Here is a 25,655-nt window from a genome sequence, read left to right on the forward strand (position 1 = left end):
GGGTGTGTGATCTGTCAGATTGTGCCTGCTCTGCTGATAGGGGTGTGAGATCCGGCTGGTTGTACCCACTCTGCTGTGGAGTAACACTGGGTCTGATGTTTTACTTTGGCACCATTTTCATGCACTGACTCCAGATTGGTTTATTTGCTTCCTGGGGCTCTGTATAATTGGAGCACGATGTCTCTGCTCTCATACTCAAATCCATCTGCAATAAAGACCAACATACTGTTTGCCCTCGTTTCTGTTGAGTCTGCAGGTTAACTTTTACTGATTGATGTACGAGGACATTCGGGTCCCTCTGAACACCAACACCTTTCAGTCCCTCACCATTCTGGCCTTCTATTTTTTTCTATCAAATTGGATCTCCTCATATTTCTCTGCATTGTATTTTCAAAGTCAAACCTGTTGTAGCCCCTTTACCATCTCTTTGCACCAAACACTGCCACCCAATCACTCTGAATCATTACACTTGTTCTTCTCTCTCGCTGAATTCACATTATTGTTGGTGCCAGGTAGGTTGCTTCAAGTCTGTTACATGTTAAGGGCACTGGAACAAACCCTTTACCTGGAGGCAGGGAAGAGCAGTGATTATGTCCTGGAGATCCACAGGGAATCTGGGTCTTGCCCCCAGTGCCATTACCTAACAAACATTTGTTGTAGATGGAAGTTATGTAAACCAGTATTGTGCCTTTTGGATTTCCAGTGATGAGCTTTGAGGTGTGTCTCTACCTAGGGTTTTGAGACACTGCTGCATTCATCTATGCCTTTTTACTTTGACCTTCAGGGCTTTCTACCGGAGAACAAGTTCAGCCGCATCCTGACGGAGCCCGTGGTGAAAGAGGCTGGTGCCAGAAAGCGGGGGAGGAGACCACGGAGTGAAATGGTCAAACCTGGCGGTGTTGTCGGTGACACCACCTCGGCAATGGGACCAATGTTCATGAACGGGCTCATCGCTGGGATGGATCTAGTGAGCCTTCAGAACCTCAGAAATATTCATAACCTTCAGCTGGCTGGGCTGATGGGATTCCCAGCTGGATTTGCCACAATCCCTTCAGGAGAGGATGGCAAGAACAGCCTGAACATGTTGCCCATGATGCTCCCTGGGATGGCTGGGATGTCACACGTGTTTGGTGTCGGGGGATTGTTGAACAGCCCATCAGTGGTGTCAAGTACCAGTACTTCATGTACGTCCACATTGACGACAAGTGTTTCTTCGAAAGCAAATAAAGGCAGCGAACAGCAGGGCGGTGCTGCCGAGTCGAGGAAACACGAGGAAGGTTCTTTATCAGGGGAGAAACCAGGTCCGAGTTCATCTTTCCCTGACTCTGGAGAAGCCAGAGTCACCACCAGCAACGCGTTGCCCTTCAACCCATTCCTGCTGCACAGTATGCCTGCCGGATTAATATACCCTTCCATGTTCCTTCCGCACGGTGTTAGCATGGCGATGCCTGGCTTTGCACGAGCCGGGCACTCTGAGGGAGACACCACTGGAAGCCCAAAGAAGAAGAGGAAGAAAGCCAAGGAGGAGGCTCCAAATGATGGGACTGAACCCTGCCCACAGCTAACAAAAGCAGAAGAGAGCACGAGAAATTCGACAGACTCCACTGCCGTACAGGACAGTTCTGTGCAGGAGACTAAGAAAAACTCTGTAGATGGTACTCAGAATGCCGAGTAGAATTTATATTTACTTTTAGGTCAACTTTTAGATTTTCTTGATTTAATATTTTAAACCATGTTTATGATCCCTTCCTGCCTCGAACTGTTCTCTCCCCCAACCACCCTCCCCCTCCCCACCAATCCTCCTCCCCACTCACACTGTGGGGGGTGCTTAGGAATTTAAAGCAATTGTGTTAAAAGACATCCTCTGAGGTTGCTTTGATGGTAAGTTTTAAGTGGTGACTGCATTCTCCACAGCACAAACTCTGCTTTGGTTGTTGCTTCAGAGATTATGGTGGGCTAGTCTTTGGGGATGGGAGAAGAGAGAAGTGAGGAGGCAAAAATGTCCTGATTCTCCATCACCTAGATGTCACATAAGGGGATCACCAACAGTATTTCACCTCCCTTTTTTTGTAATACCCTGGCCACAGGAGAGGAGGGAGGATTCTGCCAGCTTAACTCTCTCTGGCTGGCAAGATCGAGAGAGTTTATGTGCTTGTCCTGCCTTTACACAGAACCAGTAGCCCGTTGGTGAGTCTGTTATTAGGCATTGCATTATGGCTTTGTGTCGCAATCCAATAAACTCTTTATAGGATTGCACACCTCACACAATAGCCATTCCACTTTCTCTTATATTGGAACCAATTGGAGCATTTGATGCTGGGAGAAGGGATGAGGTGAATAAAAATTACAGTGATCCTTCGGGACAAATCCCCTGGAAAAGTTTGCAAATTAGACTTTTAAAAGATACACAAAGCATGTACAGAATGATTCTTTCTCTGGATTGAGGAACCAGTTAGAAAGCTGAGTGACAAACCGAGGGGAGTTGCGCTGTATTACTGGCATTCTCAGCGTGACACACATATAAACCAAGATCTGGTGGGAGCAAGTTCGTAGCCCTGTGTGATACACAGATCAAGAGGTTATTTTGAGCCAAGCAGATGTAAATACTGGTGCTGATCTATAAAGGTAAATTGATGCCATGAAACTCCAATTATAGATTAGTTGCTTTTAGTAAATGCAGAAAATGCTGGAAGTACACAGGTCAGGCAGCAGCTATGGAGAAAGAGTACAACATTATTGTTTGAGATCTGTGACCTCGCATCAGTTCTCTGGAAAGTCATCAACCTGAATCATTCTCTCTTTTCTCTCCATAGCTGCTGCCTGATCTACTGAGTAGTTACAGCATTTTCTGTTATTGTTTCTGAGTTCATCTGCAGTTTTTGCTTTTTAAATAGTTGCTTGTAACTAGTTCTAGCTAAAGTTCATCTGCTAAGGAACTGATGAGGTATTTGCCAGATATCACGCCTTGCTTTTGTCTGCTGTCAACAGCCAGAATCTGTATCCCTTCTGTCTGCTTGTCCTGCCAATGTGCCAGCAGGCTGGTGCTCAGTAACCAGGCCTGCCAAAGATTCCACCTCACTTCCCTCCTGCACCTCTGCACCCTCTGCACCAACTCCATGAGACAGCATCTTGTAATTCAAAGTCTTGGCTTCTCAGATTTATGTAACACATTTTGGTAGTACTGCTGACCCCTGTAGTAAGGTGTTGGGACACTGGTTTCCACATAGCAAGGAGATTCTGAATCCTACTGTAGTAATTTTGTGTAATTATAAAATAAAATACTCAGTAGGTGTGTGAATGGAAGATGAGGTTTTTCTGTTACTGTATGACACGTTTTTTTTGTATTTTAGTTGTTTTATGAGGGTGGGAGGGAGCCAGATTATAATCAAATATTTTCTGCCTTTTTTTAGTCTTTAGTTAGTGAATTGTTATTGATTTTTAAACAACAAAAAAAATTTTTAAAAGGGTCACTAAAGACCAATTTTCTTGATGACTCTTTCTGAATCCAGTCCATTGCAGAGTGGGTGGCAGTGTAAGTCCCTCATTAACTTGGTGGAGCATTGAGAACGTGGCCTGGGTTAGTATTATTTGATGAAATGCCCCTGTTCTCTGCACCCTCACCCACCCACACCCCACTTCCAACATATAGCTCAGAAGATGCCAGAATGCAGTTTAATTGTGGCTAATTAACAGAGAGGAATATCCTATAAAGAAGTGATATCACAGTGGCAGCATGCATGGAAAGAGTTTTTAACTACACTCCCTTCCCCTTGGCCTACCCTTTGCTGCTTTGACAATACCAGCAGACTGAGGCAACAGGTGGACGCTGGCCTCAGTTCAACCAAGCAAATGTCCTGGTGCCAGGTCCTGAGACTGAGTTTGGAGATGAAGCAGTATCCTGGTGCCAGGTCCCATGACTGAGCTTGGAGATGAAGCTTTTTGTTGATGGTTTATTTCCAAAGGGAATATCAAGTTTTGAAGTATTCAACGTTTACTGTCCACTGAAGTTTTTTTTTAAAAACAAATGTTGGTTTTCATTTTCTTTACTGTTACAACCTTACATAACTTATGGATTGTGCTGAGGTCCAAATGTTGAGTCATATATTTCGTTACTACATTATTTATTCATCTGTTGAATGTCTGTGTTTTTTATTATATATAATAATTATTCTGAATCACTAACTATAAAATTCTGTCTTCTGTTTTTTTTAACCTTAAAAGGCAAGCAAATGGTCTTTGATGTTTGCACGGTGTATTCAGCAGTTTCAAGTTTGAAAACTTTAGATTATTTCCAAAATCTTTTATTGGAGATGCTTTACAAAAATGCACTGTGTTTGATGAGACAGTATCCCATATGTTTGTCTGCACTCAGTTCTGATAATCCAAATCACTTCTGGGGAAAAGTGTACACTGTAGTTGGTCTCTTACTGTGCAAAGTTGCTCTCTGTGATATAAAGCAGCAATTAACCCTGAATGTCCCTGGAAAACCCAAAGGTTCTCTAAACAATAGTAATGGTAAATGTGGATCTGACTGTTAAAATGTTCCACAAATGATGCTGCTTCGTGCAAAATTGACATTTGGGCTGGGGATAAAAGAGTTAAAAGTATCAGAAATCAGGTGACTAAACAATATTTTCCTGCACCACCCACTGCCTCCCACCAGCGTTGTTGCATCCTGTTGCAGTCCTGCCCATCTATTGCTTACTGAACTTGCTGAACTTGCCTTGTGTTACATCATGTTAACAGAGGTGTAGACAGCAATCAATTTACATCAAGCAAAGGGAGGCCAATTTCACACAGATGGTTGAGAGAGGAGGCCAACTCTCCTTGTATTAGTTGACCTTTTAAGATGCTTTCAATACAATTCTGTAGTTAGTTTGGACATAACTTGTCTACTAAGGTAAAACAGTTTGAGAAGTGAAATATGTACAATCCCAGTAAGGAGCAATGCAACGTGGTGAAGTATCCATTGTTGGGTGGTGCTGTGGAAGGAACCTGGTAGCAGGTGATATTTTAACTGTGTGTCATCTGAATTGCTGATCGCTTTTTCAGGAAGGTGTTGTGTTGCAATATGAACAGCACATTTAGACTGATGTATGGAGAATGAAGTGCAGGTTGGGCTGTACCTGGCAGCTTGTGTTTCATATTTTCAAGTGGTTGGTCAAAGGGACTTGGGTGAGGTCCTGGATGCAGGTAGCCTCCCTCTTTCAAGATTAAGTTTAAATAAAAGCTTTAAAATTGGCCAGGGAAGCAGTGTCTTCCAATTGAGGTGTTAAAAAAGCCTTTGTAAGATAGCTGTGCACTGAGGCCTGGTGAGCACACAACAGTAGTTACTGATGGCTAAAAGAATCTTTGGTCAGCACCAAGCACCAGTGACTACACTGGATTAGGGTGGCAATGTAGGCGCACAGAGGCTGACCACTGGGGGATCAGAATGCAGCACTGTTCCGCGAACCAATATTGAAGAACTGACTGATCCACACCGCCTGCAGATTCCCATTTCCCCTCTCTGGCCTCCTGGGTGTCTGTTTCATGGTTTCTGATGAGGCTATCCCATCAGTATGACTTCCAAACAAAACAGTTTAAAGAGGGGATCTTGAAGTTGACCATCAGTTTTGCATTGCTGTTGCCTTTTTTCTCTTTCCTGGTGACCACCCGAACCCATCTCCATCTCCCAGTAAAACAGAGGAGACCATTCTACACAATTCAATTATCTCACCCCTACCTACCAGACTTTGCTGACAGATTCCAGCAATAAGTAATAAACTGACACATCTGTAATTCCCTAATTTTTGCCTTCATTAAATAATGGAGTGACATATGCAATTTTCCATCCAGAAGCACAATTCTTGTATTTTTGCAGCTTTTGAAAACTATGACTGACGTTCTGAACTTTCCCAGCCTGTTTCTTCTGATACCCTGGGGTACAAATCCGTGTCTAACTTAAGTCCCATTATTGGCACATTGTCTAATTTGTATTTAAATACACTAAGTTCTTACCCTTTATTTTTTTCTGTACAACTGATAGTTTTCCTAATTCCGTTTCGGAGGAGCACAAAGCACTGAATTAATGTGCCTGTCATTTCATTATGGTCCGCTATAGATTTGCTGATTCTAACCAGCCCATATTCCTTTTCACAAATCTCAATAAATTTAAAAGAACTTCTTTAACTTTATCCCTTACAATTTTATTAACGCCTTTTTCTACACCCTTTTCTGTATGACATATAACTTTATATTTCTTCTGCTAGATTCCCAACTTTCATTTATGCAAAGCCTTTCCTTCATTGAGTATGTTTGCTTAAATATAAAAGTGAATCTATTAAATTTTAGAGGAATGTTTGGTCCCTTGTCCAAATATTATTTGCAGTAACGGTTGGTTTTCTACCTGCACCTTTTAACAATAATAAATCTTGAGGGAAGGTTGTTCAGTTTTGTGAATCTTGCTCTCTATTTTCCTGATGTAATTTTGATCTGATGCTCGTGCTATACTCTGTTCTGGTGTGAAATGGAGACACAGACTGCAGATGCTGGAATCTGAAGCAAAAAAAAAACTGCAGGAGGAACTCAGTGGGTCAGGCAGCATCTGTGGAGGCAAAGGGATGGTCGACGTTGTGGGTTAAGACCCTGCATCAGATGCTGCTTGACCCGCTGAGTTCCTCCAGCAGTTTGTTTTTTGCTCTTGATTTGTGAAAGTACAGATTACATAGCCCCAAGCCCCACTTTCTTGTTGTTATCAGTCACACAAATGGGTTATGAGTATTCAAGTCCTCTTTTGCTGTTACCCAGTGGTAATGCAGATCCAAGAGCGTTTTAGGAGAGACAGGAGCACAGTTTAGTCTTAAGTCAGGAAAGGCAGACCTCCGCGGACTTTGGTTTCAACTGTCAGTGAGAATTCCAGATGGCAGACTCGGTAACCAACTGTCACAAATTGTTGGAAGGATTGATGGACATTTACTGGAGCAAGATGCAACACTTCTTGGAGTGAATTACTGGTCTAATGGACCTCCCACGTTTCATAAGATTCTCCATTGTTCTTTTATTCGGCCATAATTGGGTGCAAAAAATTGTGCAAATCCACTCCTGATCATACAGTCTAACTGACACAAGTATTGTTGAAATTGCTTTTGAGGATAGTCTGTATGGCTTGAGCAGACCAATAAATGGGAGTATGTCTTTTTATAACATGATAACTCTTACTCTGCAGTGCCCTGTGCAGACTTTCCATTTCCTGCTACAAAGACTTCTAACACTAAAAGCTTAGCAAAGAGGAAAAAAAAGGTATAAGCTTTCAAAACCATTCCTGTTTGCAGATAAGCCCTATAGTTATCTATGTAATAACGTGTTTTTAAAAATAAAAAAAAAGAATTTTGAGAATTTGATGCAGAATGCGCACTACAGGGAGCCACTTTGAGTCAGACCTGGTCAGGATGAATCCTTTTACTTGAACTCTGCGAAGTAATCTCACAAAGTTAATTTTATGGGATCTGATCCCTGTCTAAAGAGCACATTTTGAGTGTTATGGAAAGGTAACCTCAGTTCATCATTTTGTTTTTGCTCTTTATCGTAAATTGACCAAATGCTGATTGAACCAATAACAAGGTACCTGTGAAGGAATTGTGGGGGTGGAACGTCAGTTAGCAGCAGCAGACCAGGGTGAATGAATTGCAGTGGTTTAAAGCTGTGTTTGGAACAAGTTACATTTATATCACAAAGCAAGCTGTATATTATGAGAAACGAGCACAAATTGAGAATGGGAAGAATGGGCTACATATCACAAGGCCAGACCTTCTGTAAATATAAAAATATACTTGACATTCTTTATTTAAAATGCAGAGGGACTCTTTAGAGAATTATAGCAATAAATTAGAGAACTGTTATGTGTTGTATAAAGAATTTGTGAAGTATATTTCTGTTCCTCTGTTCATTTCAGCAGGCTTTGTTTTGTAATGAGGCCACTGTAGAATAATGAGTAAAATGAAAAATTTAAAAAAAATTTTAGAACTGCTTAGACACTCTGTTACACAATGGCAGTGGAAAGTGAAACTAGACTGTGTGTAGTTTCTTCTATTTATCCTTTTAATTTGTTGAGTTTTACTTTTTTATAGGTATTCCTTTTGTGTAATTTATATATAGGTGTACAGACTATATGCTGGTCACTGGTTCCACTCAGTTTCCTTTTGAGCTATGTTTTTAGTTTGATGTACCAATTTTGTTTGGATCAGACGGCAGCACTGAAAGATAAGCCCTCTTGTAGACCACCCCACTTAAATCAATAATTTTAAATGTTTCAGTGTTCATGAAAGGTATGTGTGTTCTTGTTACCTTGTGCTAACTAGACCCAGAAATAGCTGGAAGAGCCAGAGTTAATTTCTAACTGCACCCTGCGGTTTGCTTATTGGTTTTGGAGGAGGGTGGAAATGAGTCAAACGTTTCTTGTGAAGCTGGAGCATAAACCTTCAACCCTTTTGAAAGCATTGCATGTTGAACTGGCAATGGAGAAAACATCACCGCAGGAATTACCTAAATAATGCCTTTTTCCAGATGTACCTGTTTCATATCTCCATCACATTGTGGTTGGTCTGCAGTGTTTACACTTGGAGGTGAGCTGGTGTTCCATCAACCAAAGGCTGCCAGTGGTAATGGAGTTTGTCACACAACACCTGCTCCCACGCATTGGTTTCTAACAGTGTGGCTTCTATTCTCTTCTCTACTTATCACTCTGCCCCAAAAATTGCTTGGACCTTGAGGTGTGAAACAGGCATCACTTGCCCAGGAATGCTAATGGGGTCCTGCAGAAATTGCTTTGTGATAATGTAGTTTGACTTTGGAATATTCCAATCAGTCCTGAAGGTTTTTTTTCAGTCGAGCATTTCCAGTAACCTGGCATTAAGTATAAACTGTTCAGTGATGATTCAAGCACTGTGTTTATTAACTTTTGTTTCCACTGTTGTTTCCATTGTGTTGGAAACAGAATAAAATTTAACTATCAATAAAAGAAAAGATAAATGGAAGTTGATAACTTTTATATTTTAGATGTCTTAATTTATGAATGATTAGTATATGCTGTCTGTGATGTACAGCTGTTCTAAAGTCCACATTGTTGCAGTCTTAAAAACGTGTGCCTCCATTGTGTGATGGGTACAAGATTGTCTTCAGATCCACCAAGCCCTGCTTCAGCTTCCAGAGGTAGTCAGCTGAGGCTGCCCGTATTAATAAGGAAATGCTCTCCCAAATCAATAATTCAGACAGCTCAAGAATAATAACTGCCTGAAGAGAATAAGGGATGAGCAACCAAGATTCTGCTTATTCTGTCAGGTTATTTCTGATGGTCGTGGTTGGTCAGGGTCCATGAGCAAGCGGGTGGCCTGCACCGTACTGTTCTAGCATGACAGCTGTATGGCAAGGAACTCCCAAATAGGAAGGGAATCAAATAGCAGGATTGCTTTGACAGTTGTCAGACAAATTGTGACAAATTTTGCTTTATACTCATGTGATAGAATGATTTCCAAATCCTACCAAGCACGAGAGATCTCTTCCCCATCCCACGCCCTCTCCCCAATCGACCTACGCCACCAGTTGGAGCTGGTTTCCAAATGGAGCATCTAGGCATTGGGTGAGAAGGATATGTAATGCAAGGTTCCTGTGGCAATCAAGGCTTCTTCCAATTGTGTTTGCCCTTGTCTCCACTAATGGCATCATGGCTTAGGATTCTCTCTGCTCTTCAATCTCTTACCATTTTCCTGTTCTTAAGATTAAGCCTTAGAAGACATTGTTTTCAAATTTAGTTGCAATACTACGCTAAGTACTGAATACCTCATTTATTTTGTAACAGTATCCCCAATTCTACTGATATGATTGCTCTTGTATCCTAATCCTGTACCTGACTTGTTGAAAGCCTCAATAAAATGTTAACATCCTGGTATAGAGCAGTGTTGGTATTGGCTCATGTGAGAGTTTCCATCCTGTTTGCTCCATACATGAATGCCTGAAGACCACGCTTTAGGTATTTGTGTCTCAGATTGACTGGCTTTGTTCGGTGCTACACATTATTGGCACCGGGAGCTGTTTGTGCTCTGCCTCTCCAGCAATGGCCCTCGACAGACAGCTTAGCCTTGTCACTTTAGTTCTGAGTGTTTTGTTCATTAGTAGAAAGTAAGCTAATGACTTGGGGTGGGAGAATGGGTAGACTATCCTGAATATGGTGACATTATAGCTTTACATAAACAGTGAGCATTTTTGTCTCCATGGCAAGGTGTCTACAGTTGGAGTGCTGCCTAGCATGGAAGATGTTTGCTCAAAATTCCTGTCACAGATCCTCATTCTTTGCCCTCTGAGTAAGGCACCTGGATGAAAACATTTTACTACAACAAGTACCAACTTGCACAGGAAATGCCTTTATAATCTCTATCCCCAGGTTACTGACTCTGATGGCTAATTCAGACTTTTAGTATCATAATCTATGCATGTGCTCAGTATTATTAAATATTAAGGACATCATTTTAAATAATACTGCCGTGATTTCATTTAGATGGGAATGTGCCATTTAACCCCTTGGGTTCATTCTGCCATTCACTGAGATCATGGTCTACATCTCACTTGTACATTTGTTCCATATCGCTTGATATACTGAGCAAATTAAAATCCATCCTTTCCATCTCAGATTTGAATCGATCCATTGTTCATCATTCATATTTTTTTTACTTTTAAAATTTTAAACCCTTTCTAGTTGGCATTTTGCAACTCAGTGGGCTTCAGACCATAACTGAGTCTGTGTGCCTCTAGGTGTGAAGCTGTGGGACAGAGGTTCAGGAGAGGGATGGTGGTACAGTGGCTATGTCCCTACTTTTTCTCCAGCTCTTTTCCACCATAGGTTAGTTCAGGGAGAGGATGGGGCTGTTCGTTTCCTGTGATTAAGCCCAGCTCAGGCAGAGTCCATGTCCCACCACTTTCAGCAGCAAGTGATGGGATAACCCAATCCACCAACTCCCCTTTCTTGGATCACCCTGCCCCCAAACATGGTACTCATGTCACTCTCCCTCCATCCCACCCTTTGCACTCTTCCCCACGTCCCTCATTGGACCCCCAATCTCTCATTACCCTTCCATCACCCAAATCCAATGCCCCTTCCTTCCCACCCCTCCCCCATCAGGCCCCCCCCGCTCCCTCATCAGGAGACCCCCCCCGGCTCCCCCATCAGGACCACCCCCCACCCCCGGCTCCCCCATCAGGACCACCCCCCCCCACCCCCGACTCCCCCATCAGGACCCCCCCCCCCCCACCCCCTGCTCCCCCATAAGGACCACCCCCCACCCCCGGCTCCCCCATCAGGACCACCCCCCCCCCCACCCCCGACTCCCCCATCAGGACCACCCCCCCCCACCCCCGGCTCCCCCATCAGGACCACCCCTGGCTCCCCCATCAGGACCACCCCCCCACCCCCGACTCCCCCATCAGGACCACCCCCCCCGCTCCCTCATCAGGAGACCACCCCCGCTCCCTCATCAGGAGACCACCCCCCCCCCCCGCTCCCTCATCAGGAGACCACCCCCCCCCCCCCCCGCTCCCTCATCAGGAGACCACCCCCCCCCCCCCCGCTCCCTCATCAGGAGACCACCCCCCCCCCCCGCTCCCTCATCAGGAGACCACCCCCCCCCCCCGCTCCCTCATCAGGAGACCACCCCCCCCCCCCCGCTCCCTCATCAGGAGACCACCCCCCCCCCCCGCTCCCTCATCAGGAGACCACCCCCCCCCCCCCCCGCTCCCTCATCAGGAGACCACCCCCCCCCCCCCGCTCCCTCATCAGGAGACCACCCCCCCCCCCCCGCTCCCTCATCAGGAGACCACCCCCCCCCCCCCCGCTCCCTCATCAGGAGACCACCCCCCCCCCGCTCCCTCATCAGGAGACCACCCCCCCCCCCCGCTCCCTCATCAGGAGACCACCCCCCCCCCCCCGCTCCCTCATCAGGAGACCACCCCCCCCCCCCCCGAGCTCGGTACTGACTACATATCCCGGCATTCCCCACGGAAAGTAGTCCAGAACGCCGCACCTACCCGCTGGATCCATCCACTGCGCCGCTCCCGCTCTCTCTCGGGTTCAGCCAAGAGATCACGTTAAAGGTCGTGATGAGTCGAATTAAATGTGGATCTCGGAGGGAAATGGTGTTTGGTGCAGACTGTGTGTGGGTAGCTGACGACGGGGAGCTGGGGGCCGGGAGTGGCGGCGGAAGGCGCTGTGCGATGGAGAGGTGTTAGGCGGTTTTGGCGCCACTGGCCGCGGGGCAGCCTGGGATCGCGGGCCGCCGAGGGATTTAAACCGGCGCAAAACTTGCGGCGGATCCGCCAAAGTTCCCGGTGCGGGCGGCGGGCGGGGCGGCGCCGGCGGCGGGGCGATGCCGGGCGGCGAGGAGCAGCGGCGGGCGAGCGAGAGCTTCGACAAACTGTGTCAGGACCTGAATCTGGATCCGGAGACGGGCGCCGAGGCTTGGGGCAGTTTCCAGCGGATCGGCAGCACCTACACCCTGGAGGTGAGGGGGGGGGGGGGGGTCCCGGTCCCCCGGGAGGGGGGAGTGTCCCGGCCCTCCGGGACCTGGGGAGGGGTGGGGTGAGGGGAGTGTCCCGGCTCCCCGGGAGCGGTGGGGGGTGCGAGGGGAGGGTTGAGTGTCCCGGCTCCCCGGGAGCTGGGGAGGGGAGGGGGGAGTGTCCCGGTCTCCCGGGAGCTGAGGGGGAGGGGGCGAGGGGAGGGTCCCGGTCACCCGGGAGAGCTGGGAGGGTCCCGGTCACCCGGGAGAAACAAAAGACCGCAGATGCTGGAATCTAGACGGAAACCTCTGTGATGATGGAGGAACTTAGCAGGCCAGGCAGCATCCGTGGAGAAAAGTTTCGGGTCGGGACCCTTCTTCAGGATTGAAGATAGGAAAAGGGGAAGCAATACATACAGGATGGAAAAGCAGAGCAGTGATGGGTGGACTAAAGTGGGGGCGGGGTGGGCACAGGGTGGTTCTAGGTAGATGCAGGTACGAGATATGGGTCAAAAGTAAGGGGAGGAAGAAAAAGAGGGAACACCGAATGCAGTAGATGATATTATGGGAGGTGCAGGTGAATTTCTGTCTCACCTGAAAGGACTGTTTGGGTTCCTGGATGGAGGTGGTGTAGGGGCAGGTGTTGCACCTATGGCAGGTGCAGTGGAAAGTCCCCAAGGTGGGGAGGGGGGCAGGTGGCTGCAGGTGGGGAGAGGAGTGAACTTGGGAGTCACGGAGAGAGTTGTCTCTGTGAAAGGCAGAAACGGGTGGGGAGGGGAGGATATGCTTGGTAGTGGGGTCCCAGAGAATGACATGTTGGAAATGTAGGCTGGTGGGATGAAATGTGAAGACAAGGGGGACCCTGTCCCTGTTGGTTCTAGGACAGGTGGGGGTGAGAGCGGAGTTGCGGGAAATGGCAGAGATATGGGTGCAAGCTCTCCCGACCACAGTCGGGGAGGAAGCTACAGTTAGGAAAGAAGTTGGACATCTCGGATGTCCTGGAGTGGAAAGCCTCATCATGGGAACAGATGCAGCAGAGGCGGAGAAATTGAGAAAAAGGGATCGCGTCCTTGCAAGAGACAGGGTGGGAGGAGCTGTAATCGAGGTAGCTGTGGGTGTCAGTGGGTTTGTAGAAGATGTCGGTGGATAAGGAATCTCCTGAGATGGAAAGATCAAGGAAGGAGAGAGAAGTGTCAGAGATAGTCCAAGTGAATTGGAGTGTGGGATGAAAATTTGTGGCAAAATTTATGAAACTGTCAAGTTCTGCACGGGTACAAGAGGTGGCACCAATGCAGTCGTCAATATCGCGGCGAAAGAGTGAGGAATGGGGCTGGAATAGGCTTGGAACAGAGACTGTTCAACATAGCCAACGAAGAGATAGGCATATCTGGGGCCCATGCGAGTGCTTAACAATGCCTTTGGTCTGTAGAAAGTGAGAGGAATCAAAAGTGAAGTTGTTTAGGGTGAGGACAAGTTTAGCCAGGTGAGGAGTGTGTTAGTGGAAGGGGACCGGTTCTATCTCTGGTCAAAAAAGAAGTGGAGGGCGGTGAGGCCATCGCGATGGGGAATGGAGGTATATAGGGACTGGACATCCACAGTGAAGAGGAGGTTGTACGTGTCAGAAAACTTAAAGCTATGGAAGAGTTAGAGAGTGTGTGATGTGTCACAGACGTAGGTGGAATGGGATTGGACTGGGGGGACAGGATAGTGTCCAGGTACGAGAATATGAGCTCCATGGAGCAAGAGCTTGTGGAGACAATAGGTCTGCTGGGACAGTCCAGCTTGTGGATTTTGGGGAGGAGATAGAAGCGGGCAGCCCTAGGTTGGGGACTATCATGTTGGTACCTGTATGGGGGGAGATCTCCTGAGGTGATGAGGTCAGTAATGGTGTGGGAGATAATGTCCTGATGCCCTTGGTGGGGTCATGCACACCCCATTTGACAAGTTTTTGCCCACTCACTCAACATGTATCCTGCTGCAGGGTCCTAGTATTTCTCATCTCGACATGCCCTTCACCTGTCTTTGAGACATTGGCAAATCTGGATACCTTACACTCTCTATCATTCAGGTCATTAATATAAATTGTAAATAATTCTTGTAGAGGAAGTGAATCCCTAGAATTCTCTACCCAAGGGTGTTGTGGAGGCCAGATCACTGGGGGTATTTAGAGTGCAAGTTTTTAGATCTTTGAAAGATCAAAGAATTGAGAACTGTAGAGAATCGGCACAGAAGAGGAAATGAGGCTTGTGGCAGATGAGCCGTGATGTTAAATATGGGGCAGGCTTGAAGGGCTGGATGGCCTGGTTCTGCTCCTATTTTGTGAGCTTTATTGAGATAACATCTGATGCACTGTGTGCACTTTTGTCTTCTTGAGCAAGGATATACTTGAGGGGCATGGCATAGGTTCAGATTAATTCCTGTAATATGAGTTATTCTATGGGGTGTGTAGCGTGAGTTTATGTTCTCTAATTTAGAGGGATATGAGGTGTTCCTGTCAAAATGTATTCAATTATTGACAAGCAAAGTGATAAAAGGCTGCTTCCTTGCCCAGACAGTATGGGCCTAAAGGTCACCACCTCATGTAGGAGCTGGCATTTTAGGACAGAGATGAAGAGACATTTCTGTGCTCTGAAGATAACCAGTTGCTTGGGATTTCTGACTGGCTTGTGTGTAAGCAGTCATTGAGCATGCTACGGATTGCAATCTATCCACAAAACTGCTGAGTAAACTTTTGGCAGATGATCAACCCACACCCTTTTGCCATCTGACACAGCTGAAGAGTTTCTGAATGCCTAAAGAGCACTTAAGACACTTAAGAAAATTAAAAACGTGCGACAAATACAGAATTTTTTAATAATGCAACTTAATTTACACGCAATGAAAGTCAGAGTCCAGAGTATCTAGGGAAATTTGGCAAATTTGATCCAAAATTGGCTTGGTGGTAGAAGGCAGCAGGTGATAGTTGAGATTTTTGCAACTGGAAGGCTGTTCATTGGTGTATCACAGGGATCTGTCCTGGGATTCTTTATTGTGTTATATATGAACAATCTGGGGGTGAAAGTAGGAAGTATTCATAAGTTTACAGATGACACAAAAATCAATTGTGTTGTTGATGGTGAAGAGGATAGTCTTTGGCTACTGGATAAACTTGATGAGTTGGCAAACTGGGCAAAGCAAAGATGGATGGGATTTAATCCTGAAAAACAGAAGCCTTTGCACTTTGAACACAAGGAAATAGAAGCAGGAAAGGCCACCTGGGCTCTCAAGACTGCTCTGCCACTCAATGTGATCATGGCTGACCTGCCCCAGGCTGCAACTCCTCTTCTGTGGCAGATCCCTGTAGCTGTCAATTCCCTGATCTTTCAAAAATATATCTACCTCCTATTTAAATCCTTCCAATGATCTAGCTTCCATATCTCTCTGGGGCAGAGAATTCCGGAGGATACACCACCACCACCACCCCCCCCCCCCCCCCACCAACTGTGAGAAGAAATCTCTATGTATCTCGGTTATAAATGATCAACCCCTTAAAACTATGTCGCCTCCTTTGAAATTCTCCCACTAGTGAAAACATCTCAATGTCTACCCTTTGGGAAAATTAATAAGAGTTGCATATACTTGATGGTGAGGCCTTAGGAAGTAGTAAGGCATATGTGACACTTCGTTAGCCGATACATAGAATAAAGAACAGGGAGGGTATGTTACAACTACATAAAACGTTGGTTAGTCCACAACTAGAGTATTGTGCAAAGTTCTGGTCGCCGTACTAGAAAGGATGTGATTGCACTGCAGAGGATGCAGAGGTGGTTCACCAGGATGTTATGAGGAGGAGACAGGCTGGGTTTGTTTTCTGATTGAGGATCTGATTGAGGTAGACAAAATTGAGGGGCATAGACAGTATATAGTGATAAACTTTCCCCTAACCAGACAACATAGGATAGGAGGTTTGAGAATATTTTCACCCAGAGCATGGTTGAAATCTGGAATAAGCTGCCTGAGGAAATAATGGAGGCAAATTCCCTCACACCATTTAAGCAATAACTTAGATGAGCACTTGAAAGGCTGTGGTGTAGAAATCTATGGGCCAAGTGCTGGGAAAAGGGGGTTATTATTAGGTAGGTACTTTATGGCCGGCATGGATATGGTGGGCCAAAGGGCCACCTTCATCCTGTATAACTCTATAGTTTGCAGATCCTGCTCCAAATTGAATCTGGACACAATTTGAGAGTTCATGTCCTCACCATAAGCTTAAATGCTGAAAAACATCATTCAACGTTTCAAGACTTTTATCTGAGTGAGTGCTAGTAGTTCACTGCAGAACTGTTGGCACTTCCCATGAAGAGTCAGCCCAATGTTTTTATAAACCTGTTTTTCTTAGGGAGAAACTCTACATTGGCTGGCTTGTGCTTTATATGTGGCCTGTCGAAAAAGCATCACCCCAACTGTCGGCAAGGGAATGATGGAAGGAAATGGTGTTTCATTGACAAGAATTCTTCGCTCGTCAAAGTTAAGGTAACAATTATGTCATGTTCCAGAGCTAGAAGCAGGGTAGTGCAATAGATACAGTCCCTCTTCCCTTTGTCTCGCGTGGGAGAGTGTTGATGTTTGTTGGAATGACACTTAGTTCTGACTGAGTAAGCTTGTGGAATGCTTGTATCATTTTTGAAAAGAACATTCTGCTTTGGGGTTCAAAGTATAATGAGATTTCTATCTGCATTTCACATTTGAAAAGTTATATGATGTGACTGTACATTATTAATCATTCGTTTTAAAAAATAAATTAGCCTTAGATTGTGCATCGTCTCAGTTGAGAATAGGATTGTCAATTACATTCTCTTAAATTATTATTTTAAAGTGTGGGCAAACTCCAGAATAGCCCATTTTATCCTGAATTATTATTTCAGTAGAGTCTGAATTATGACTTCCACCTTAACTCTTCACAGGATGCAGGGGGAATTGTAGACACTGACACCATGAAGTATGAAGGACCAGTAGTTTGAAGAGTTGATGAAACGGCAAGACAGAAGTTTGGGGAAGGATTGTAGTGTATTGGGCATAGCTGTCATTGGCGGTGTGAAAGTTGGGGAGAAGGTACGTAAGAAGCCAGTAAAAGAATAGAGACTTGGCAGAGCTAGGGAAGGGGAGAGCTAGAGCCATTGAGGGATCTGAACATATTTACAAATATATGGACCTCATCATTAGACTGATTATTGTTTACCCCATTGGTTACGATTGCTTTCTTATTGCTTACTAAATTAGGAGTAATTAACTTTTGGCAACTTCAGAAAGATCAAACACCTTGTTGTGACATTGCCATAATCCTTAATATTTTCAATCAATTACAAAGCATTATTGATGTAATAACTTATTTTTGTGCTATGATTCTAAAAGTAAAAATTTAATATTTCACTGCACCAGCAATTATTTCACATATGGATCCTGGTCTTTCACTAATTTTCACTCTTTTCATCTTCTGCCATTCTTACAGCCTAATCCAATTCTTCAGCAAGATGAAGAAATGGGCAGATATGGCTAACTTATCCCAAGACTTCCGAAAGCGAGTAGAGCAGTTGGAAAGGAATTTTGAAGTTTCCACTGTTATCTTCAGAAAATTTGAACCTATATTTTTGGACATGTTTCAAAATCGTCACCAGGATCAGCCTCGGCTTCAGAGAAGCAGAAAACAGAGGCACGTTATTTATCTGTTTTGTCTTGGTACCTTAATCTTCATTTCAATTTTAGAGTCAAGGTTGCTAAGTTACAACTTTAAACCTCGGTACAAAAACATTGGACCTAGTGCTGTGTTGTCTGCTAGCCTGGCAGCTAATTTAAAGGCTCATTTTTGGCACTGAGAAAGTGGACAATAGAACCACAAGGAAGACATTTATTCATAAAAGATAGAACCCAGTGTAGGTCGTGTGAGCTTCAAGCTGATCTTGTGCCTCATCTACTTCCCTGCTCAATCTCATATCCCTTTATTCTTTCAGTGTCCAATAACTGTATTGCTCTCAATCTTGAAAAGACAGAGCTTACTGAGTGTCCACAGCCCTTGTGGTCACCCTAACCCATACAAAGGTGCACAATACTCTGTGTAAATAAATTTCTCCTTCTCATTCCTGGAAGAACAACACCTCATCCTGAGTCTATGCCCCTAGTTCTGGACTCTCCAACCTGAAGTAACAGTTTCTCGGCAGCTACCCTCTCAAACCTTGTAAGTTTAAATTAAATCATTTTTTCAAAACCAGGGAACATAGACCTATCTTACTCAGTCTCTCATAAGACAACCCTCTCATTCTTGAAATCAACCTAGTAAAGCTGCTGTATTGCCTCCAAGGCAGGTATAGCTTTCCCTCAATACTAAGACCAAAACTCCATCCACCACTCAATCTGGTCTGAAAAACTTGTGTAGTTGGTTACTGTTGTACTCCAGTCACTTGCAATAATGCCAAAAATACTGTTTGCTTTCTTTTTTTCTGGAGATGCATGTTAACCTCCTGTGCTTCATAAACCAGCGTATCAAGGTCCTCCAGTATTTGGAGCATGAGCTCAAGAATTAGCAGGAATTCATACTCTGCCAATTTATGACGGTCATGGAAGAAAGTTGGATTTTTTCCTCTGGATTATTGTGCCATTTTATTCTGTCTTGAAAGCAGAAGCCAACTCTGAAGTATGGTTCTATGGTTGGCCACAGTGAGCTTCCGCTGTAACACTGAAAAAAATACTCTGCCATTCTATTTATAATATAATTTTGATTATTTTACAGGCGTCTTCCATGCAGTGTAACTGATGCTTTTAGTTTTTGCTGGACCTTATTTGTGTACATTAAAGGTGAGAGATTTTGTTCCTGTTTCTCTCTCATTAGTTATGGAACATAGAACAGTACAGAACAGGCCCTTTGGCCCACAATGTTGTGCCGACATAGCTAATCCCTTCTACCTACAGAATGCCCATATCCCTCCATTTTCCTTTCATTCATGTGTCCAATCAAGCCCCTCAAAAGCTACCAATGTATTTGCCTCCACCACCCTATCAGGCAACGCCTTCCAGGCATCCACCACGCTGAGTTTAAAAAAAATACCCCTGACGTCTGTTCTAATCCTACCCCCACTCACCTTAAATGCATGCCCTCTGGTATTGGATTGCTCAGTAGTGGGAAAAAGATATTGCTTGTCCACCCTACCTATGCCCTTCATAATTTTATACACTTCCAACAGATCACCCCTCAGCCTCCGCTGCTCCAGAGAAAAGAGCCCAAGTTTGTCCAGCCTCCCTGACAGCACATGACCTCTGATCCAGGCAGCATCCTAGTAAACCACCTCTGCACCCTCTCTAAAGCCTCGACATCCTTTCTGTAGTGAGGTGACCAGAATTGCACGCAATACTCGAAATGCAGCCTAACCAGAGTTCTATAGAGATGCATCATGACTTCTTGACTCCTGTACTCAATACCTCAATTAATGAAAGCAAGCATTCCAGAAGCCTTCTGAACCACCCTGTCTACCTGTGTAGCCACTTTCAGTGAGCCTTAGATTTGCACCCCAAGGCCTCTCTGCTCTTCTACACTGTTAAGGGTCTTGCCCTTTAGAGCGTACTGCCTCTTGACATTAATCCCACCAAGATGCAACACCTCACATTTATCTGGGTTAAACTCCATCTGCCATTTCTCTGCCCACATCTGCAACTGATCTATATCCCGCTGTATCCGTTGCCAGTCTTCTACACTATTCACAACTGCACCAATCTTGGTATCGTCTGCAAACTTACTAACCCACCCATCAACATACTCATCCAGGTCATTTATGTACATCACAAACAGCAGAGGTCCCAGTACAGATTCCTGCAGAACACCACTACTCACAGCCCTCCAGCCTGAATAAGTCCCTTCAACCAGTTGGCAAGCCAGTTCTGGATCCACACAGCCAATTCTCCATTGACCCCATGCATCCAAACTTCCTTGATTAACCGATGATGTGGGACCTTGTCAAATGCCTCACTGAAGTCCATATAGATGACATCCACAGTTCTACCTTCATCAATCTCTCCCGTCATCTTGTCAAAAACTTCAACCAGGTTAGTAAGACACGACTTGCCCCGCACAAAGCCATGCTGGCTTTCGCTAATCAAGCCGTTGGATTCCAAATGCATGTATATCCCATATCAAAGAATTTTCTCCAGCAATTTCCCTACAACTGACATGAGACTCATCAGTCTATAGTTCCCCGGATTTTCCCTTGTTCCTTTCTTAAATAGAGGAACACCATTAGCCACTCGCCAGTCCTCTGGGACCTCACCCATGGTCAAAGAGGAGAGAAAGATACTGGTCAAGGCCCCAGCTCTTTCCTCTCTCGCCTTCCTCAGTAACTGGGGTATATCCCATTGGGCCCCGTGGACTTTTCCACCTTAATACTGTTCAGGAGACCTAACACTACCTCCTCCTTGACCTCTAAATGCCCTAACACGTTTCCACCCTCAGTTCCAATTTCTGCATCCTGCATGTCCCTTTCCTGGGTAAATACTGAAGAGAAATATGCAGAACCTCACCCACATCCTCTGCATTCAAACATAGGTTCCTTTCTTTATCCTTAAGTGGTCCTACCCTCTCCCTCGTTATCCTCTTATTCCTTATCTAGGTATAGAATGCCTTTGGATTCTCCTTATTCCTACTTGCTAAGGACTTTTCATGGCCCCTCCTGACTTGCCTAATTCCTTTCTTGAGTTCATTTCTAGCTTCTTTATAGTCCTCACGTGCTCTGTCTGATCCTAACTTCTGAAGCTCTACATACTTGTCCTTTTTCTTCTTGACTAAGTTCATCACTTCTCTGGACATTCAGGGTTCCCTTATTTTGCCGTTCATGTCCTTTGTTCTAATCAGGATATACCTGTCCTGTACCTTATGTATTTGATCCTTAAACACTTTCCACGTGTTCAACGTTATCTGGGTTTCTAGCAGTACACAGTTTGCACAGTATACAGTAAACCTCTGAACTCATTTGTCAGTTTGCCTCCTGTCACACAATGTTTCAATGATAGTACTATTCTTTCTAACTCAAGTTGTGAGGTTAAATTGCACTTTAAAAACTTGTGCTCAGAGAAGGGCTACATTCTCAGAACTTTTTTCCAATAAGACTAAGACCTACTGGCACAATTCTGGTTTCCTGTTACACCCACCAGAGAAATTCAGAACATGGAATGAGACCATTCGGCCATTTCACTTGTGCTGATCCTACCAATGTAGGAACTCGTCCCATTGTCCCTCACCGCCGCCCCCCCCGCCCTGCTTTGCCACCTTCCATGTATTTTCCTCAAATGCATATCCAGTTTTTCGTTAACCCCTATACTTTCCCCATGTAAAGATGTTTCCCCTAATCTTTATCTTTAGGGACCATTTGTCACTACTTCCTTATCAGGAAAATAAAAGCTCTCTCTATTATATCAGAACTTGCTTGCAGTTGAGAAAGCTCCCGTATCTCAGGTCTGCCCTCATAAGTGTAGCTTCCCAGCCATGGCAGCTAGTGAATTTGTACTGTACATAGTCTGTCCATCTCTTTTCTAAAACAGCTGTACAAATTGTTTTAAGTACCACCTAACAGTGTCTTAGGTTATTTCATCATTAACTTTGTTCCTGTATTCTGTGTCCCATTCCTAAACACTCAAGTTCTGTTGGTATGTTTATGACTTGCATTTTCTGGGAATCATGTATTTGAATCCCTAAGTTTCTCTGCTTCACACCTTTTCAATACCTTTGCGCTAAGTTTTTCCTGACATTTTGTATTCCTTGTACCTTAACTAAATACACAAGAATTAATTGGAAAAGATTAAGCCATATGAATTAAAGATGGTTTGAAACCTTAAGACAAGGAGCAGGAGTTTAGGGTAGTATCTCTCAGCAGTTGGAAGTGGGTAACTGTGTCCCTCTGAGTGCATCCTGGGCCTACATCTATTAACTAGGATTAGACTGTGGTGCACAGATAAGCAGATACACTAAAATAGGAATCTTAGTAAGCCTCCAAACTTAAGGGATATTGATCTGATTGTGAAAACAACAACAAAACTTGTCAATAATTTTCAGTATTAATTAAATGCAGTGGTTTTTAAAAGTAATTATACCTTGGGAAAATAGGTGATGCAGAAAGTAGATATTTACAGATTTGAGTTCAAAATATGTTTAAAAATGAGTGAAGATCTGAACCTGAAACATTAACTCTTGTTTCTTTCCCTCCTCAGGTGCTGCCTGACCTGGTGTACATTTCCAGCATTCCCTGTTGGTGATTAAGATTGAGGAGTAAATATTGGCAAATATGTTGGAATAATTACTCCTGCTCTTTTTTCCCAATATTCAAAAAAAGTTCTGTATGTCTACTTTGTCCACCCAGACATCGCAGCTCCTGAACATCTACTTCTGTACATCTGTGGAATTTGCCTTTTCTTTCCAATCAGTCACATATGCTAAGAAATGAGCAAATGTTTCAAGGAATGCTTTCTTTGTAACATTTCATCTATGATTCTTTGATAAATATTTTTCTTCTTAAAAAATGTCTGGGTGTTTTGATTAGTAACAAAAACAGAAAATGCTGGGAACAGCAGCTTAGGCAACATCTGTGAAGAGAGAAACTTCAAACCACCAGTTCACATCACTGACATATCATTGTTTCACAGGTAATTTCCGTATGATTGGCGATGACCTTGTAAATTCTTACCACCTTTTGCTCTGTTGCCTGGATCTCATGTTTGGAAATGCCTTGCTATGTCCTAACAGAAAAGATCTACTTAACCCGGGGTTTGAAGGTAAGAACTGCTGGTTTTGCCTATGTATGATGCACATCTTTTGATCAGTTGTGAGCCCTGAATCTAAAATTATTTCATCAATTCTACTAGGCCATGCAAGTTCCCCACATTACGCAACTTTTTGATATGGTGTTAATATAAACTCGGGAAATTGCCCCTTGAGTTGGGCAATCCAAATTTGAATCATAAATTTCCCATTTGAATCACAAGATCTTAAAAACTTACTGCACTGCTGTTCCTTCTGGTGTCGGGTGCAGAATTGTATTGATTTGTTATTACAAACGAGTAGGAAATATTGATTCGTTTTTTCAACTGAATCTATTTAGCTTGCATCGGAAGCAGCAGACTTGATCCAGTTATCTTGAAACGGAGCCAGTTTTGACTGCAAAGTATAGTCTAGCTGGTTTCAATTGGATTTTGTTTCTGGTAAGGATGCCACCCCTCCCTGGATTAGAAATCACTCCTGGGTGTTTACGAGTTTCATTTTAAGATTAAAGTCAGTGAGTAGGTTCAAACTCTGGAGTTGAGCACTACATGAAATAAAGTTCTCCAGGGGCCTACATTTAAAATGAAAGTCATTGGGGAAAAGCACTGGTGCTCATTATGCTTTTAAATTAAACCTACTTTACCAAAAGATATATCAGGTATGGCACAATCTTTTGATTATTTGTAAATGCTGGATTCTGGGGACTATTTGGAGTTTAGTACTGCAACTCGGGAAGGATTTTAAACTAATTCATTGGCTGTTGCTGATGTACCCGGGATTTTATTTTCTATCCTTTTGCTTCTTGAAAAGGTGCTGATGAGCTGCTGTCTTAGCCACAGCAGTTTGTGCTGAAGGTGATGGTGCAATTTAGTAACAAAATCAGGAAGCAGTGTTTCTCTCATGGGTTTTTTTTTGAATGCTGGAGCCCTTCTCCAATGACATCCGGGGATATGGAGAATAGGCAAGTGAATGAAGTTTGGGTATGGATTGGCTATAGGGTAACAGACGGACCCTGAATGAAATGACCAATTTTTTTGCCGCGTAATTACATTTTTTTTCAAGTTTAAATTCTCAAGGAGAAATATAAAAAGATTTTTTCCTGATTAAATTACTTTCTTTAAATTACATTCATTTGTGCATTATGCAGGTTTGCCAGCAGAGTTTGGCAGCCAGGACTATAAGCCCCCAGTGCAGCCACCGTGTATCATTGAGAAACTATGTGACTTGCATGATGGGCTCATAGTAGAAGCAAAAGGTATCAAGGAGCACTACTGGAAACCTTACATTAAGAAGTTATTTGAAAGGAAGGTAAGCCAAGAAGGGAAGTAAACATTTGAATTGCACTATCACTACATACTGTTATTATTAAGAATAAAGATGATCAAATAAGAGCAGTAGCTGTTTCTCGTGTTTGAAGTGTACTGTGCAGAGACATTTTCTGTTTAATTAAGAGTGCACATTCTCTCCCTCCTTGAGTTGACCTTCAGTGCCTTCACACATTATCTGTTATAATATATCTAACCACTTCACACAGAGGGTGGCTAAATAGATTACAGCAGATATCACACTGTTTTGTTCATTCCATTATGTTTCATTTAGGTTTAAAATTTCCAGGATCTATGGTATTGTGTCCATGATTAGTTATACAAACTATTTGTCCCCCCCATTCTGAGCATGAGTCGATGCTCTGGTTATAAAAATTGTGAAAATGCCTAACTCTTTAAGAGTGTATTTCATCTATCCCTCATATATTCAGAAAGAATGTGTCCCTGATTTTCCAATTTAAATATTCCCAAACTTTGAACATCCTTTAGTAGTCTTTTACCTGTTAGCTGTTTAGTTGTCATTACCTTTCCAAAACAGTGTTTGCCTGGTATTGTGATCATAAGTGTATGTGACTTTAGGAGGTCATTTGCAGAGTTTGGATCTTGGTGCTAGTGAGGAAACGGGCTGTGGATTTCTTATTTTTTTCTCCCACATTACCTTTTGAGCTGGGGATGATGGAGCTCATTTCTGTATTGTGTATTCTGTATTGTGCCCTTATTTGAGATCAGCTAATTTGGCAAACACCCACCTGTTTTGGTTGCACAAGCATTTTGAATCAGTTTTGTGATATTTGTTTTTACTTTGATTGCAGATTCTAAAAGGAAACAGCAAGCTCTTTGTAGATCTTCTGGACATTACCAATTTCACAGACAACAAGTGAGTTTAATGTTTACTGGCTTTGTTTGTATAAATGTGACTGCGATGGGCTGAAAGTAGAAATGAAGAAGTGTTTCCCCCAAGGGTCAGTGTCACAACTGTCGCAACTCTCAATCTATGTGATCGTTATGTATTTGGGGATCAGTAGCACAGTTCCCAGT

General features: G+C 43.9%; 2 protein-coding genes across 10 annotated transcripts in view; both read left to right on the top strand.

Annotated features, from left to right (window-relative positions):
* chd6 (chromodomain helicase DNA binding protein 6) overlaps positions 1–9,904 on the top strand; it is a 162,044-nt gene extending 152,140 nt beyond the window's left edge. For all 9 annotated transcript variants that reach the window (XM_052031323.1, XM_052031325.1, XM_052031326.1 and 6 more), the window contains one exon: positions 785–9,904. In XM_052031323.1, the coding sequence (XP_051887283.1) occupies positions 785–1,675 (891 nt within the window). In that variant the 3' untranslated portion in view covers positions 1,676–9,904. The remainder of the gene's footprint in view (positions 1–784) is intronic.
* A 2,238-nt stretch (positions 9,905–12,142) lies between these two features.
* The window catches only part of rbl1 (retinoblastoma-like 1 (p107)), a 46,257-nt gene continuing 32,744 nt past the window's right edge, over positions 12,143–25,655 (top strand). The window contains exons 1-7 of the mRNA XM_052031342.1: positions 12,143–12,527; positions 16,900–17,033; positions 18,010–18,210; positions 19,285–19,349; positions 23,178–23,306; positions 24,440–24,600; positions 25,430–25,494. Of these exons, the coding sequence (XP_051887302.1) occupies positions 12,393–12,527; positions 16,900–17,033; positions 18,010–18,210; positions 19,285–19,349; positions 23,178–23,306; positions 24,440–24,600; positions 25,430–25,494 (890 nt within the window). The 5' untranslated portion in view covers positions 12,143–12,392. The remainder of the gene's footprint in view (positions 12,528–16,899; positions 17,034–18,009; positions 18,211–19,284; positions 19,350–23,177; positions 23,307–24,439; positions 24,601–25,429; positions 25,495–25,655) is intronic.

The sequence above is a fragment of the Pristis pectinata genome, chromosome 16 (genome assembly GCF_009764475.1).
Source record: "Pristis pectinata isolate sPriPec2 chromosome 16, sPriPec2.1.pri, whole genome shotgun sequence".
NCBI lineage: Eukaryota > Metazoa > Chordata > Chondrichthyes > Rhinopristiformes > Pristidae > Pristis > Pristis pectinata.